We start from the raw sequence: 16728 nt of genomic DNA, 5'->3' as shown, positions 1-16728 counted from the left end.
TGTTTATCAGGTTCGATTTCGCTTGCGAAACAGTTACAAAAAAAAAGAAGAAGCAAGAAAAGTCGCCGAAGATCAAAAGCATCACAATATCATAATTTTAAAGTGCTTAAGGCAGTACAAGAAAGCGAGAGTGTGCTGAAAAGGCCAATATTCTTCTTTTTTAAGAGAGCGGAAAGATGTTATCCGATGTCCAGTTCATTTTCATTTTCAATTACCATCTTATTCACAGAGAGTCTTCATTGCTTTATAAACGATTCAATTTGTTCAATTGTTTGCGGCACCACAGCTATCAAAAAATAAACGAATAAGAATATATATAGAATATTGAAAATAAAGGAGACAACAGACAGAAATTCCATATTTGAGTTTCAAAGTTCATATAAAGTATAAAATATGAGTGTAATAATAATGAATATCAGCACGACCACAGCATCGCCATATCCATCAACAACAAATTTGTCGATGGCAATCCACAATAATGACTCGGTTTTTGGAAATGAGCAGCATATCACATATCAAACGGCTGCTGAATATGCGACGATGGCAACAACAATGACCACGGTACGTAGCTTTTTTTTTGTTGTGAGAATCTGTGAATGATTCGAGTCGCTCGTAAATTTATCACATCAACCATTCATTTTACATAACGTAAATTTTCATATTGTCTGTCTTTGTCACTTAAACGGGAGTTATGTGTGTGCATATCCATCTAGTGTGGATTAGTTTAAAGGTTAGATAAGTTAGTTTTCAAAATGGCGGATTTTTTTTCTCACCTGCGATTTTTGATGATGAATTTCAAAGAATTAAGCATTAATTTGACATTTTTAAGAGCTTAAATCATAAAGCAGCCGTGAGCAAGCAATAAAATATATAAATATCCACAATAAGATCCAAAATGAACCAATTTTAAAGATTTTTTCGTTTTTAACCTCAAAATTTTGATTTAAGATTTTTCAATTTTTAACCAAAAATTTCAATTCAATTCGCGGGAAACTGATTTATTGACTCACAAATTATACTTGACTAAGCTGTTGAGTTCTCCAAAACTCATGTATTGCTATCAGACTGTGAATATCATCGATCCATGCCACACGCTTCAAAAGACAAACGAGCACATACTCACAAAACACATAATTCTTTCATTCTGTTCACTTATTTGAACAAAGAATTTTTTGTTTTCTCCTTGATTAATATCAGATTTATGACCCGACCATGGCGTCAACATCAACAATATCCAGTGTAACTAAAACAACCACCGAGAATGTAACAAATGATGAATTTAATCAGTTTTATTTTTATGAGGTAAGAAACTTTTTTTGACTAATTCAGCAACTACATTAGCGTCACTTTGCCTTAATAACAGTATTAATCATATACCTCTTATTATCCCCTTTTGGGATAAAAGCAGACTTGAAACTAAATAAAAACAAAAAAATGCTGTTGGCAATTTACTACTTAATGAAAAGTGAACACATTTATTCATCCCCCGACAATTTCCCCGACAATTGTAGATTTGTTTACAGTGTTGTGAATCCAGATGTCTGGAATAAGTCCCAATGGACACAAAAGATAACGCTTTATGGTACAGTAGTGGTATTGTTGCACCATGAAAGCATTGCTCTTTATCTGTTAGGACTATGTATAATGCTTGAAGGGCCCAACCTTGTGAGCTGGAGGCACTGTGATTTAAATCAGTTTATAGTGGGATCCGAACCACTAAATGTTTGGACTATCTAGTAGAATATGCATGCAGGTATGATGATCAGGTTGGGTAGAGACTAGATGTTAGCACTTACTGACATGTTTTTGACATCCCTTTGGATATGCCTACTAAAGTTTATGATTAGAATAAGAATTCTTAGGATTTTTTGAGAATTTTTGGGAATTTTTGGCTGTTAAAGATGATGTTCAAGTAGCGGATATTTCCTTACATCTACAAAGACAATTTAAGAGTAGCTAAGCTCATCCAATTCAAATGAATAATTAGATTTCTGTAAAATTGAACCAAATACTTGCTAAGTGACTAAGCATCTAGTAGCTCATACTGATCTAGATTACATCTTAGTAATTCAGTGAGAATGATTTCTGGATACAAGTGTATGCTTTTAAGTACCCAGAGTTGGCTTGCATGTAGATATATATGATCGTTGAAAGATTGCTAAATAAAGGCTTCAGCACACGAACATCTTCTGTAAGCTGTCGACTCTCTCCGTTGAACATTTTTGTAGGCTGTTGGCTTCCGGCGACGATCCATTTCACCTCCGGTTGCAATCTTCCATTGATGAATCCTTCCATATGTTGCCATCTCTCACCGTTGATCCTTGTTGAAGGTTGCTCTCTTCCGTTGCTCCTTCCACAGGTACCTTAGGTATCAATGGGTTTCACAGTGGTATTACGATACCATGACAGCTTGCGCTTTGTCTGTTAGAGAAAGATAAATATTTTTCCTGGTGCTGGCTTCAAAAAATATCTATCAAACTCAATCGCAGACCATAATTCTGCCACCAACACTGTCATCCACTCACAATAGTCTTTAATCATTAACTTAAAGATGAATAACATTGTATTTGATCGTTCTAGATATTTTCACTGCTTTTTCATTTTCATTTTGATAATTATTCTTATTTTGTTGTTGTTTTAATACCTCATATGCGCGCGTATCATCATCCGCTCTCAATTAATTCATGTCAATTCACAAAAAGCAATTTGACAGTACCTTGATGTACGACATGACGCCAAAGTGTCTTGAAAAATTCCCTGTAATTATTTACAGTGAGTGAATGAATGAACCGCACAACCGCACAGATATAAATTAAGTAAGAATGCCACACATCGGCCAGTCATTCAGTTCATCCTCAATATATGTCAGGCGATGAAAATTTGTTAAAAAGGCATGAAAATGATGTTATTAATATTTTTTACGTCCGAAAAAGTGCCACAATGAAAAATTTTCTGTTCAACACCTCCTTCGTCATAGCAAAACAATAATAACAAGACATTAATAACCAGGCAGATGTGTTATATCAACCATTAAAAAATTTACTTTTTTTCACGTTTTTTTCATCTTTAAAAGATTTTCGGTGATGAAAATGATGAAAATCGTTGATTTATTTAGGGAATTAAGCGCTTTGTTGGGTAAGCGATTAGTAATAGATTGTCAAACAGCTGTCTGGAGCAGTAATGCGCAACCTTATTACAGCACACTTTTGTGGTTAGCCTCGACTGAAACTGCATACGGCATAGGCGTACATCTCAAACTCTTTAGCACACAGGCTACCAAGGGCACACAGATTGCCACTGGTCTAACTAAAACAAGAAGACTGATAAGAAGCTTAATAAAAAATAACGGTCAAAATATTTTTGAAAAATTTAGATCAAACATTTTTTGAAAAATAATGGTCGAATTTTGTTGAAAAATAATGACCAAATTTTGTTGAAAAATAACGGTCAAATAAGAATTTTGGCATAAAAAATCAATCAAATATTTTGAGAGTTAACGGCCAAATTTTTTTTTAAAATAACTGTCAAATTTATTTTGAAAAATAACGGTCAAATTTATTTTAAAAAATAACTGTCAAATGTTTTTGAAATATAACGGTTGAAGTTATTTTGAAAAGAAACGGTCAAAAAAGCTTTGGAATAAAAATCGATAAAATTTTTTGAAAACTAACGGTCAATTTATTTTTGAAAATAAACGGCCTTAAAATATTCAAATCTTGGACGAGGGGAAATTTTTCAAAGTGTTTTGTAATTACCCTGAATTTACGTTATAAGCCAGTGGCTTATCGGAAGAAAAAAGTTTTCAAAATCGTAAAAAAAGGCTTAATAGCGAGTAATGGCTTAAAAAATAACGACATTAAAATTTATTAATTTTTTCTGGAGTCCTTATAGATTGTTCATAATGGAATATGTCATTTAAAATCGGAAAATTTGTTTTATCTAGTTTAATTAATGACTTTTTGGTAGTGGCTTATTAACGGATACAAAATTTTTCCAGAGTCAAATTTCTTTACTAAGCCAGTGGCTTAGTAACGAGTAGTGGCTTATAACGTAAATTCAGGGTAAATTGAAAATTTCGTAGAAAAATTATTAATTAAAGTATTTAGAGATAGTTTTAAGCTACTGGATCAAGTGATAAACCAAGTGTTCAATAAAACGGAGCTAAAGCTTCAAATCCAAGCTCTCTACGATGTCTGGTTGCTGAGATATAAGCTTTCAATTCCAGGATTGAATTGTATGTAAATTAAGGACCAATTACCAGTTTCAGTGCATTTAATTCTGCGGGATTGAAACACTTACTGAGATCTCAGATCTTATCAAGCCAGCCAGTTAACCGGTCAAAGTGACATTAAAGCCGTCATTTTCTTTCAAAAAATGCAATAAGAAAATTTGATGAATTCGAACGAAAATTAATAGAAGTTAATGAACTCATCTCACCGTAAACATTTGTGCTGGATATGAGGAAAAATTTTTGAGATATACATTATGCTTCATAACACGTCAATCTTCTTGTTTTCGTCTTGGTTAAATTGTTTACGTGAATTATTTAAAGATTCTTTTTTTTTTATTAAACAGCAATGAATTATGAATGAATTCGGATAGGAATATTTATTGGAAGTGCCATACGCAAGTGAATTTAAAGAAAAATTCACTAAATATTATTTGTGAATCTTTTGTGCATGTCAATAATTCTGTCATCATGTTCAATTTGCATGCACTATATGAATTTTAATGAACAATTACTGCTAAGAACAGTGGTGGACAACCTGTGTGGCGTGGCACACTTGGCATGAATCTAGGAAATGAAATGAATCAAGGGCGTACCCATAGAGGGCCATTGGGAGGCTCCGGCCCACCCTCTTAGAATTAAAAATCCGTTTTTTTTTGTAACGTATTTTTTATTTTTAAATTTTTTTTTTGCTTTTTTTAAAAAAAGGTCATTGTAAAATTTTCAGACTACACCACTGCCATGAATCGTACGCCGCGTGCGGTTTTTGTCGAAAGTGTACCACGACACACAGGTTGCCCACAACTGACTAACAATAATTAAATTATTTCAAAGTTTATAAAATTTTATTCACTTATTTTGGCGCCAAAAACATTTTATGCATTAAATATTTTAATTTCTTGCAGTATATAAAGTCAATGTCATGAAAATAAATGTCGTCTTGTGAATATTTTACTTCTAATTTGCATTTTGTCATTCTAAAGCATTGCATTTGATGTGATTTATTTAAAGTTTTACAGCATAAAAAAGTGAGTGTTGGAAATGAATGGATTAATTAATTTTCTTTGGAAAATAGTTGTTTTCCCCTTGTTTTTGAATGAGGGGTAAGCTACTTAATATAGTAAGTAATGCTTAGAATATTTGGAAAACTAGTAAATATAGGAACTTATAGGTTCCTTGGTTCCATTGCTTAATAACGGAGGAACGGGCCAAAATGGCGATTTTCCGCGTCATACTAAGTGAACAGCCCCTTTCAGTACAGGGGACTAACAACCATAAAAAGGAGAATCGGCTGTTATAATTGCATCCGAATTTGAATCAAAACTCGAAGCTAACTTAGATTTTGTGCTGAAAAATCAACTCTAATCTTTACAAAATTCGAGTTGACTCTGAACTCTTGTTTAAATATAAAACAACCGTTAACTTATTCTCAAAAATGGCATTCAAAATCTGGACTTTATACAGATGGAATCTGGGTTAGATTCAGTATTAAGGTGTTAAAATGACTAATGGCAAAGTCAGAGAATTCAAATTTTACATGGAAATGCGTAGTTGCCTCCCCCTTCTCCAAAGTATTCCATAATTTCCAAACAATCCCCAGGATTTTTTCAATTCAAAGATTCCAAAACAATCCCAAACATTCCAAATCTTCCTACACGTTAAAAATCAGGACAAACTAATATGGCACGTATTGCTCTATATTCATCTCATTTAAAGCTGCTTATAGTTAATATCGAATCTTCCATACATCCAAAAACAACGAAACAGTTATCCCGTTACCCATATCGACAGTTTCAATATCGATACTTGATACTTAATCCGATGCTTATTCTCTCTTGAGAAGGAATGCTTGTGACTCCTACATACGTTGGGGATTGTAAGTTAATGATGGCTGTTGAAGGTTTGTAGTTGTAGACCCCTTGACTGCTTGTTTGTAGAAATATCTTAAGATTCACCAGAAGTAAGCGTAGGGTTGGGTGGGTTTGAGGATTTGGGGTTTTTGGAGGATTTGAAGGGATTAAGGGGTTCAGATGAGTTTGGAGGTTCGGTGGGTTCGGCAGGTTTCAAAGGTGTGGATATGTTTGGAGAGTACAGATGGATTTGGCGGGTTTGGGAGGTTCAAATAGGTGTTGCAAATTTGACGGGATTAAGGGGTGTAGATGGGTGTGGCGGGTTTTGGGGGTTTGAGGATTTGGCGGGACAGGGGGGTTCAGATGAGTTTGGAGGTTGTGCGGGATTGGGGAGTTCAGATGGGTTTGGGGAGTTCAGTTGGGAGGTTCAGATAGGTGTGGCGGGTTCGGGGTTTGGTGGGGGTGCAGATAAATTTAGTAGTTTGGCAGTTTGGCGTGGTTTGGAGGGTTTGGCGGATTTGGTGGGTTCAGATGGGTTTGGAGGTTTGACGGGTTTGAATGTGTGACGGGTTTGGGAGTTCAGATGAGTTTGGCAGCTTGGCGTGGTTTCGAGGGTTTTGACGGGTTTGGAAGCTTTGGAGGGGTTTAGATGAGTTTGGGGTGTGGTTCTTCAATTCCAAAGAGAAAATCCCAGTCCATTTCCAAAATTCGATCACATACAAAAATTTCTGGACCCGTCCCCTTCTAACCTCATTTATGCTAAACCCCTTTATTCATTTCGCATAATCCAAGTTATAAAATTTATACTAGTCTCATTAATAAAAATCAGTAGCTGATGGAGCAAATCAAGACACATTAATCAGTCTTTAAACAGTCTCTGTTGTTTAACTGTTTGTATAAATTATTCAATTTTATTCGCATTTTATTCAACATCTCAGATATCCAAGCATACATAAATAAATACATAAAACGAGGTGGAATGTTGCCGATGCTCATTTTAGGATTTTTTTTTTAATGTAAATTTGTGCTGCAAACGAGTGAGCAATAAAACGTGCTAATAAATTCAAGTAACAACATCATATAAAAAAAACTAGCAGAGCAATTTCTCTCAAAAGGTGTCAAGTAATCAGTCGCTAACCATAATTCAATTCAATTCATTTCTTACTTAGTTTTCTAAAATAAAATAGACATTTGATGGCGATATATCGCATATGACACGAATCGCATACGAAAAAGTTGAAGTAAAAAAAGTTTGAAATGAAAAAATACGTGAGAATAATTTTCAATCACTTTCAATTATCTTTGATGCATATTTGCTGTAAAAAATATGAAAAAAGGTAAAAAATATGTTTTTTGACATTAAAAATTTTTAAAAATATTTGATATTTTTCAACTTTTTTAAAGATTTCAAATTTGAATTTTTTTTAAAAATCATTAAAAATTTAAATTGTGCAATTTCAAAAAACTGAAAAATTTGAAATCATGAAATATTTAAAAGATTTGAAAACATTTTTTGAAATTTGAAAATTACACAATTTTTAAAAATTCGAAAAAATTAAAAAATTCGTATCCAAAAGTTTGACAATTTGATAAATTTTCAAAATGTGACAAAATTTAAAAATTTCAAATCAAATTTTGATTAAAATTTCAAAAATTCAATAAAATCTTTAAAAACTCAAATTGTGTTTGAACTTTTAAAATTCGAAAATTTACTTTCCGTTATAAATTTGAAAGACAAGAATTTAAAATTCGCATTTGAGACTATTGAGAAATTTAAAAAAAATTTCATTTTTAACTTTTAAATTCGAATTTAAAAATTAATGAAAAAATTCGTAAATGTTCAAAAATTTTACAAAGTTTACGTATTTGAAATTTGGTAGCATTCAAAAATTTAAAAACCTTTAAAAATCTTACAAAATGTAAAAAATTTTTAAAACTTAAAAAATAAAATTAAAAATTGAAAAAATTGAAAGTTCAAAAAAAACATTTTAAAATTTAAAAAAAAAGAAAAGTTCTAAAATTTCTTAAACTAGAAAAAATTGAAAAAAAATTGAATAGACCGCTAAAAACACGAAATAATTTTAAAAATTCGAAAACTTTAAAAAATTAAAAATTTAAAGTTTTAAAATACTCAATTCGGTAAAAATAATTAAGAATTTTTAAAAATTTGAAAATTTTTTAAACTTTTAAAATTCGAAAAAATCGAATATTAAAAAGCAATTGAATTTCTTAAATCAAAATTTCTAAAAATTTTGAATTTCTTAAATCAAAATTTCTAAAAATTTTGAATTTCTTAAATCAAAATTTCTAAAAATTTTAAATTTTTTAAAGTCATTAAAAATTAAAAAATCAAAAGACCGTTAAAAATTTAAAAATTTTTCAATCATTTCAAATGTCCACATCATGAGTTATTAAAAAGGTCAGCTTTCCACTCATATCCAATATATCACTTCATTCACCAAAAATATTCAATAGAATCTCAATGAATGAAGATGAAACACCTCAAATTGGGTTCATTTATGTGCTTCGAATTTAAACATAAATTGGCTATAAATATCTCATTAGGTATGAAAAATTTTATCAAAAATGAAAATTTCGTCAAAAAAAAGTTCGCAGTTGGTAGGACTTGAACCTACGCTCCCAGAGGGAATCTGATTTCTAGTCAGACGCCTTAACCGCTCGGCCACAACTGCATAAAATTACCGTTTTCATCACTTAAACAGTCAGGCTTATCACTTTTATCGGTTTGTTTTTCACTCAATTATAGAACCTCATAAAAAAATTTTGGTATTAATACTTACTTTATCACTACAATATTGTTTCCATGAAATTACTTTGTAAATATTTGAATGTTTTTTTTTTTTTCGCTCATGTCACATGCAACAATGAGAATCTGTTCCATCTTCCCATATGTTTCATACTACGTGTCAACTACATTCAGCAACGGCAAACAATGTGGGATATAGAAAAAAATGTGATAAAAATACACTCATTCTCATCTGAGTAAACAACAGGCTGGCTTGTTACAAAAATTCAATAATGTGAAATATTTGCTCTTTAATGTCTCGTGCCGCTTGTGAAATCGTGCATGAAATTTTATCTACTGACTTTGTTTTCCATTCTAATTAATTTGTATTATATTGTAAAATTCATTAAGTTAAGATGATAAGATGTATGACCCCCACCCTCCCCCCTCTCCTATTTTTGGAATAAATTCTTTATTTTGCTATGGTTTTTCGAGGCCAAAGTCCTGTAAACAACCCCTCAATGTTTGCGTTTGATAGAAATAATGTTCAAACCAATCCCCCTCCACTCGCGGTAATTTCTGGGCATTATACTTCTCCTTCTCCAGTCAAGGTGATGCGAGGATTTTTGTGAATCCAGACAAGATCAAACATTTTATATAATTTTATTAAAAATTCCGAATATTATAAAGAAGGGGGAATGGGGAGAGTTCAAAATCGGATCGACTCAAGTCAATTTCTAAATCCTAGAGCCCGAAGTCAAGTCGACTGAAGTTGGCTTCCAAATCCTAGAGCTCCAAGTCGAATTGAATCAAATCAGTGACCAAATACCAAAACTCGAAGTTGAGTCGACTTAAATCAGTTTCGAGCTCAGAGATGTGGGAAGCCAAAGTCTCACTCCGACGCTGACCAAATGTCAAGTGTAAACCTTCTAGTGGTATCCACTGATGCTTCTAAATACATAATAATTACTTTAAAGGATAGAATTAAAGACTATCGAAATCACATCGTCTGTAGGGTGGCAGCCTTACAATCAGACTAGATATTAAAGTGGGCGGGAAAGTCTCGTCTCGTTCCGAATCTCGAAAACTGTCTGAATGGAATTTCGGGAAAAGTCTGAAAGGTAGCCACAATCAGACAAGGGATGGTAAAGTTTACAACCGACACTTTCCGAAATCAACATCGCCAAAGAAAGCAACAGAAGGTAAAAAGGATAATATAAGAAATTCGGAAGATAGAATCTAATTGCATCTCTACTCTGACACTTACATGTCTTAAGAATGTTGTTCAGTTTTTATACTAAACCTTATTTCCTCTCAAAGCATTTCTCTAACATTTGTGGCATAGGCAATATTTACGTATGTTGCGGTATTGAGTGGTGCCACTTCAAACAGTAATATCTAGAAAATTATGTGGTTTGCATCGTTGGTAATATTCAAGATGAAGGTTAACATCATGTGGAAATGATTTAAACTTTATATTTTATATTCTCATATCAAATATCAAGTTCTTGTAAGTTGATGTGTAAGTGACATTTTCATTTGAAAGAATGCAAAAATAACTGTTAAGATGACAATGTTGACAGCCTTTTGTGCTGCCGCTCTTCAGAAATATTTGGAAATGAAATGTTTCCCTTCGTCAAAAAATACAATAAAAAAATAACTTTTAAATCAGCCACAACTCCATCTTCTTCCTTATCTTCATCTTCAATTAAGGAACTATAGAAGTTTTCAGTTCCGAGTGACACAAATGAAGAAGGCTGTGCTTAAGTTCCTCTATTGACACTGAATGGAACCAGCCTCATATGAAATCACTTACTTAATTCTTACTTCCTTGGCTGGGGCGCACGAGAGCCCATTGCCGAGCGTACGGAATGTGTGAAGACAGCTCTATCCTTTGAAACCTTCTGCCAGTTCGGAATATTAAGGACTATAGTGTCCTTTTCAACAACATCCAATCCAGTAATTCTTCGGTCTTCCTCGTGATCTCTTGTCATCCACAAAGTCTAAAGTAGTTACATTAGAAACCGGGGCGTCTGAATACATGACTCATCTCAAGCGATTCGCACGTATTCATATGGATTCATATGGATTCATATGGAATAAAAGCTGACAAGTGGATGCCACATCCCGAGCGACACTCTTTTGATAATATCAAAAGGAAGCCAGCCTACATATAAATCCCTGTGGAGGGCGACAGTTTTACGGACGCTCCACGGAAGCGGCTTCCAGTAACAAATTAAAGAGCTTTTACGGAGTCCTTAAAGACCTATCGCGTACTTTCTTCGTATGTGTCGATCGGGCACATTTTTCATTGTACTCTAATTTTTCACTCATTGCACGCGCCAATATTTTCAAGCTACTTAACTTAATAAGCATATAATCCACATAAAACTTCCAAAAAATCGCTCATAATTAATAATACACGAAGAATTTGATGTTTTGCTGTATGAAATGCCAAATATTTCAACTTCTCTTAACGTGGGTTATCCAAAATATCATAAAGCTTCCTGCAAACAGCCTCAAACAACTTTACTTTGAAATAAATTTTTTTCAATCTAACAATTATCAATAAATGTTTCTCTGTTCAAATATTTGGGTCTAATATGTACATGTGCAGCATCATACCTACACACTTTTATGAAGGCACAAAAGGAAACATATTCTCAGAAATCCGGCTAATCATAAGAACATTGTAACTTTTTAAAATGAAATGATTTAGAGACGTGCCATAAATAATAAAATTTTGTAAGGCATTTGTCAGAATTTCAAGGAAGTTACAAAGTACTCACTTTAAGTATTGAAATGTTTGTAGGAGTAGCTTAGCATTATGAATAATCCTAATGGATTCCTATAAAATGAGTCTCAGCAGTTGAGTGGTGGTTGGAGGGTCGGCCAGTCAATCTTAACATCACATGCTCGATTCCGGTGAAGGCCTAATACACTTTTTGGTACGATTTCTCAGAATTGAGGGAAAGGACATCGTAATCCCTAACAGACAGGCAATGCTCTCATTCAATATAATTGAGTATGTTCGATATTGTTCATGATTATGATTCTTGTACGATGCCATCAGTAGCCGAAATGGTAGAGCGTTGACCTTACGTGCAAAAGGTCCTGGGTTCAATTCCCACGGTTTGAGAATGACTGCTTTTGATAATTTTACTGTAAAATCAAATATGTCGCTCTTTTCTCTTTGGTGGTCGTGCAGATCAGTTGTGATCCATGTCTTTCCTCTGATGCCACCTGAAACTGGCCTTATCGCTGTCTTTCGCTTGCCAGTTTCTAATAGCGGATGCAATACTGTGACTATTTTGGCTCTTTACCTAGGAGAAGACTTTTGTTGATAAATGCATTAAAAGCTAAGCACCCCATCCAATAATGACATCAAAAATCTTTTACATCTAGTCATCAAGTCCCAATTCCAATTTCTAAGAAACAATGTCACTCCAATTCCTACGATCGTAAACAAAAAAACATTCCAAATTGTCATCAAAATCATAATCACATATTTCACAGACAAGAGCACTAAGAACAGTCAAGACAATGAAGATTATAATTCTGAGTATGACAAAGCCTTATCATGACATAAAAAAGAATTAAGGTTGAATGTGTTTGCATTAGTATTCAGCACAATATCAATAATAAGATGCGTTAACATATTGGTATCGTCGTCGGTAAATTTACATTCGTATTATTCCCACCATTCATCTTATGCTACCCCCACCCCAGCTGCAGACACAGTTTTCTTATTGGACATACATAATAAATCTTTCATAAAAACTGTTGAAGGAAATGGAAGAGACAAACAAAGGACAAAAAAAGCGATTAAGGATGCTGGAATTGGGTCAAATGCCATCCGACTTTGCTCCAATTTCATTCCCGACCGTATGTTTTGGTCGCTTTGGGATTTCTGCATTTGAACTACATTTTTTTTCGTCGTCATGTCCTATGATTCATAGTTTACGTTCCTGAATGGAGATTAACAGTGGATGATATAAAATCATGATGAAACTGTCTTTGACTTCAAAAAGAACATAACTCACTTTTTTACTTCTTTTTATATCCTCTAAAGACATGACACTTACATTAAATCTGATTTATAGTATAATACAGTCTTGGGCAACCTGTGTGCTGCGGTCCACAAGTGCCTCATGTCACACAGCCTCTTGGAAGTTCTATGAACCGTATATTTTGTACGGTTTCGATATAGTCCCATCACCAAGGTGTACCGCGTCACACAGATTCCCCACCCCTGCCATAAGATGTTGTTATTGAGATAATAAATACATTTAAGGAAATGCAAGGGAATGATATATCCTGATTTTCGTCGTAATTAAATTTGAAAATATGGTGACAATTACCACAAAACCGTGCGTAATGTTGTGCTGTATATCATCATCTTAATCATGCATATTTTTACGACCTTTTTTCATTTAAACAATTTCTTATTCATCTCCTTCTTCCTTATCCTCACTTAGATAAGTTGGAAATAAAATTTATTATACCATTTAGGAAAAGATAAATGATAGGGATTCGCACCTAATTTATGACAGTAACACTCAACATGATGTGAAAATGATTTTATTGATAACGAACAATTATCAAATTTTGTGGGAATTTTACTGAAGGCATGAGATTTTTGCTGTATGTTTATGGAAATTAGAAGTTTTTCAGGGTGGAGGTTTCTTCATTTAGCTACTTGTATTTCTAGTTCTAAGGACAACTTAACTGCATTTAGACGACAGTATGATAGTTACATGACTGCTTCTGAGGACCACTAAAATCGGATCTAGACTGCAGTAGTCATCCTTAGAACTAGACATACTACTTGCCTAATAAAGATTATCGTACAATTTGACAAATATTAAATTCAAAGGTCAAAATTTATTTTGAAAAAATTAACGGTCAAAAAATATTTGAACTTGTAACTGACAAAAAATATTTGAAATCAGAGGTCGAAGTCGACTTCGGTTCGGTAAAAACCGATTAAAATTTAACATGAAATTGATTTCTGCTGGCACTTGTGAAGTATAATATTTCATACAAATTTCAATCAGTTATTCAGAAAAATTTAACGTTAAAAAATATTTGGAAAATTAACGGTCAAAATATATTCAAAAATATTTAACGGCCAAAAATATTCAAAATTCTAACTAAAGTTTCCAAAAATCAGCAAAAAATACCACAACATAGAAATTACGCAGTTGGTAGGACTTGAACCTACGCTCCCAGAGGGAATCTGATTTCTAGTCAGACGCCTTAACCACTCGGCCACAACTGCTTAATATTTCACTGAGTAACTACTGAACAAAACCGCAAATTCTGTTTATCGAATTTGAATATGAAGAGGATAAAAAAAATAATTCACAAGTTTTAATTTTGTATGAAATTCGCTCATAAAGAAAATTAAGTACATTTTCGTGTAGAAAAAGTAGCACGACCAAGTGTTACATCAGCAAATTGCTTATAAAAATTTTAAAATAGATATGTACTTCCTGCTCCACGGGGTAGATGACTATGTTGATGATTTTCATCATTAGTACGAGAATGATGCTCAAGATTAGAAATGGATAGACTGTCTTGGAAGATTTGTTAGAATTCATAAGTAGGAAACAAAGCATCAATTCGAGTCGGACCCGAGTCAATTCAGTTCGGACCCGAGTCTATCCGAATTGACCCGAGTCGATCCGAATTGACCCGAGTCTATCCGAATTGACCCGAGTCTATCCGAATTGACCCGAGTCTATCCGAATTGACTCGAGTCGATCCGAATTGACCCGAGTCTATCCGAATTGATCCGAGACTATTCGAATTGACCCGAGTCTATCCGACTTGACCCAAGTCTATCCGAATTGACCCGAAATTATCCGAATTGACCCAAATTGACCCAAATCGATCAAAATTGATTCAAGTCAGGCCAAGTCGACTCCACTTCGAGTTTTGATAGATATTACAGTATTTTCCAAGCTTTTTTGTGTCACGCCACATTTTGGTGTTAAGCAAAGTCCAAAACAGCACATGTCATGCGGTTAACCGTGTGACATGTCATGTGCCATTTCCAAAATGACATTAGAATTTAAAAAATTCAGCAAAATTTGCTTTTCTTCAATAAAAGAAGTCAGCACCTCCCCCCTTTGAATTATTCCTTTATATAATCTACCATTAGTCCATATTACAGTCTTCAATATAAGCTAAATTATCATGGGAACAGATTACATCAGCTATCATTAGGATTATTTTCTCAGCACATGTAATTGTGCTAGCATGATCCATTGAAGCATTATGCATATTCATCAAGATAATCAATACCTTTAGTCATAAGAAAATTAAATTTGAGATAAATGTACCCCACGATCCTTATTATGCTGTGAGATTTAAGACAGCATTTCAAAAGCCTACCACATTTTCGAAAAATTTTATACACAATCAAGGTTAAAGTGCCAATGTCAATCAAAAAAATATTTTCATGTCAATCACAAATTGGAATTATTTTCATACTTCCGGGGTGTATTTAGGGTGGTGAGAGTGGTTTGGGGTCAAATGTTACTCAAATGATTCCAAAACATCCCAAAACTCTCATTTTGCAATCCATTTGCTCAACTACCCCATATCATGTCTCAAGCCACACCCACCACATACCCGCCACCCTTGTCCCTCCCTTCACCCCTGGTCATACCTCATCATGATTTTGTGGGAAATGAGGAGATTACAAACTTTAAGGAGATTATAAAAGATTTAGAACTGGATGTAAGAAGAAAAGTGAAGAATAAATTGTCGAAATCATGGCTTTATATTAATGCCTACACATCATTTTTTCAAGTCTTCGTATAAACTGCAAAAGATGAAATTCAAGATGAAAATGCTTGAAATATTTTTTTAATGCTGTTGTGTTTGGGGTTCGTTCAGTTGTAATGTAACGCTCTTGGGTTCAAAGAGGTGGGCCAATAGAGATGGGTTCATATGAGCCCTTAGGTGAGTGACCCTTAGGCTTCATATGAGCCCTTGGGTGAGTGACCTCTAGGGTTCATATGAGCCTTTAGGTGAATAGCCCTTAGGTGAATGAGGAAGACCCTCTTGTTCAAAGAGAGACGAAAAGTCGATTGTTTGCCGCACGTTATTGGTGAATGAACCCTTTGGTAAATTATGAGTAGGTGTAGGAGCTGGGGTATATTGGATTGAGTTACGATAACGTCAAGACTCGACTGTCCAGACTCGATCAAATTGTTACTAGAATTCAGGATAATTTGACATTTTTGACACCCACGCCAATTCCTGCTTAACAAAATCTAACATAAGTTAGTACACCCCCAGTTATATTTACATAACTTCCGCATGACAATCTTACTTCTGTCTGCTATATTATTCATGTAAAGCGTCTGAGCTTCTACTTAATACGAAAATAAAAGCTGCAATAAATTTACTCGTCATTCATGTCTATACTTGTCAAGACATAAAACATTCAGTCAGATTTTTCATCTTCTTCCTTAAATCCAACGTGTTAACACATGAATATGTGAATACTCTTGAATTATTCATTCAGTTACATGCCTTACTTGAGTAGAAATCTTATTCGTTTTTCTAATTTAGAAAAGTAAACTCACTGGGGTGCTCTACAGAGCATATACATGAGATAATAATAAGAAAAGTCTTTCAATTTAAGAAATTAAATTTTTTTTTTTTTTGGTTCCTTTTGTAAATGTTTGGAATTAAGGAAGGCGGAAAGTTATTTGAAGTTTTGTAGCACGTGTTTGAAAAATTTGCTGGCTGGATTCTTTGTAAAGGTCTTTGGTTAGGTTTCAAATACTAGCACTTTATCGTCGGTCAGGTGCTCTTCTCATCCTCAGATGCCTTTCCATCCTACAAAAAGCAATGACTAAGTTAAAAAAAATTAAATTATTAGCTTA

At 33.7% G+C, this 16728-nt stretch overlaps 1 protein-coding gene and 2 non-coding genes across 9 annotated transcripts in view; 1 reads left to right on the top strand and 2 right to left on the bottom strand.

Moving 5' to 3' along the window:
• Positions 1-16728, top strand: part of LOC139088865 (cardioacceleratory peptide receptor-like) — a 50648-nt gene that overhangs the window by 26887 nt on the left and 7033 nt on the right. For all 7 annotated transcript variants that reach the window (XM_070638230.1, XM_070638223.1, XM_070638215.1 and 4 more), the window contains 2 exons: positions 1-561; positions 1198-1302. In XM_070638230.1, coding sequence (XP_070494331.1) covers positions 394-561; positions 1198-1302 — 273 coding nt within the window. In that variant the 5' untranslated portion in view covers positions 1-393. The remainder of the gene's footprint in view (positions 562-1197; positions 1303-16728) is intronic.
• Positions 8690-8771, bottom strand: TRNAS-AGA (transfer RNA serine (anticodon AGA)). Its single transcript has one exon. It is a non-coding gene; the product is annotated as a tRNA-Ser (tRNA).
• TRNAS-AGA (transfer RNA serine (anticodon AGA)) lies at positions 14024-14105 on the bottom strand. Its single transcript has one exon. It is a non-coding gene; the product is annotated as a tRNA-Ser (tRNA).

The sequence above is a fragment of the Chironomus tepperi genome, unplaced genomic scaffold (genome assembly GCF_022539635.2).
Source record: "Chironomus tepperi strain 1889 unplaced genomic scaffold, CSIRO-AGI_Ctep_v1 contig_12, whole genome shotgun sequence".
Lineage (NCBI taxonomy): Eukaryota > Metazoa > Arthropoda > Insecta > Diptera > Chironomidae > Chironomus > Chironomus tepperi.
Note: the sequence above shows the minus strand (reverse complement) of the source record. Positions and strands in the feature narration are given on the sequence as shown.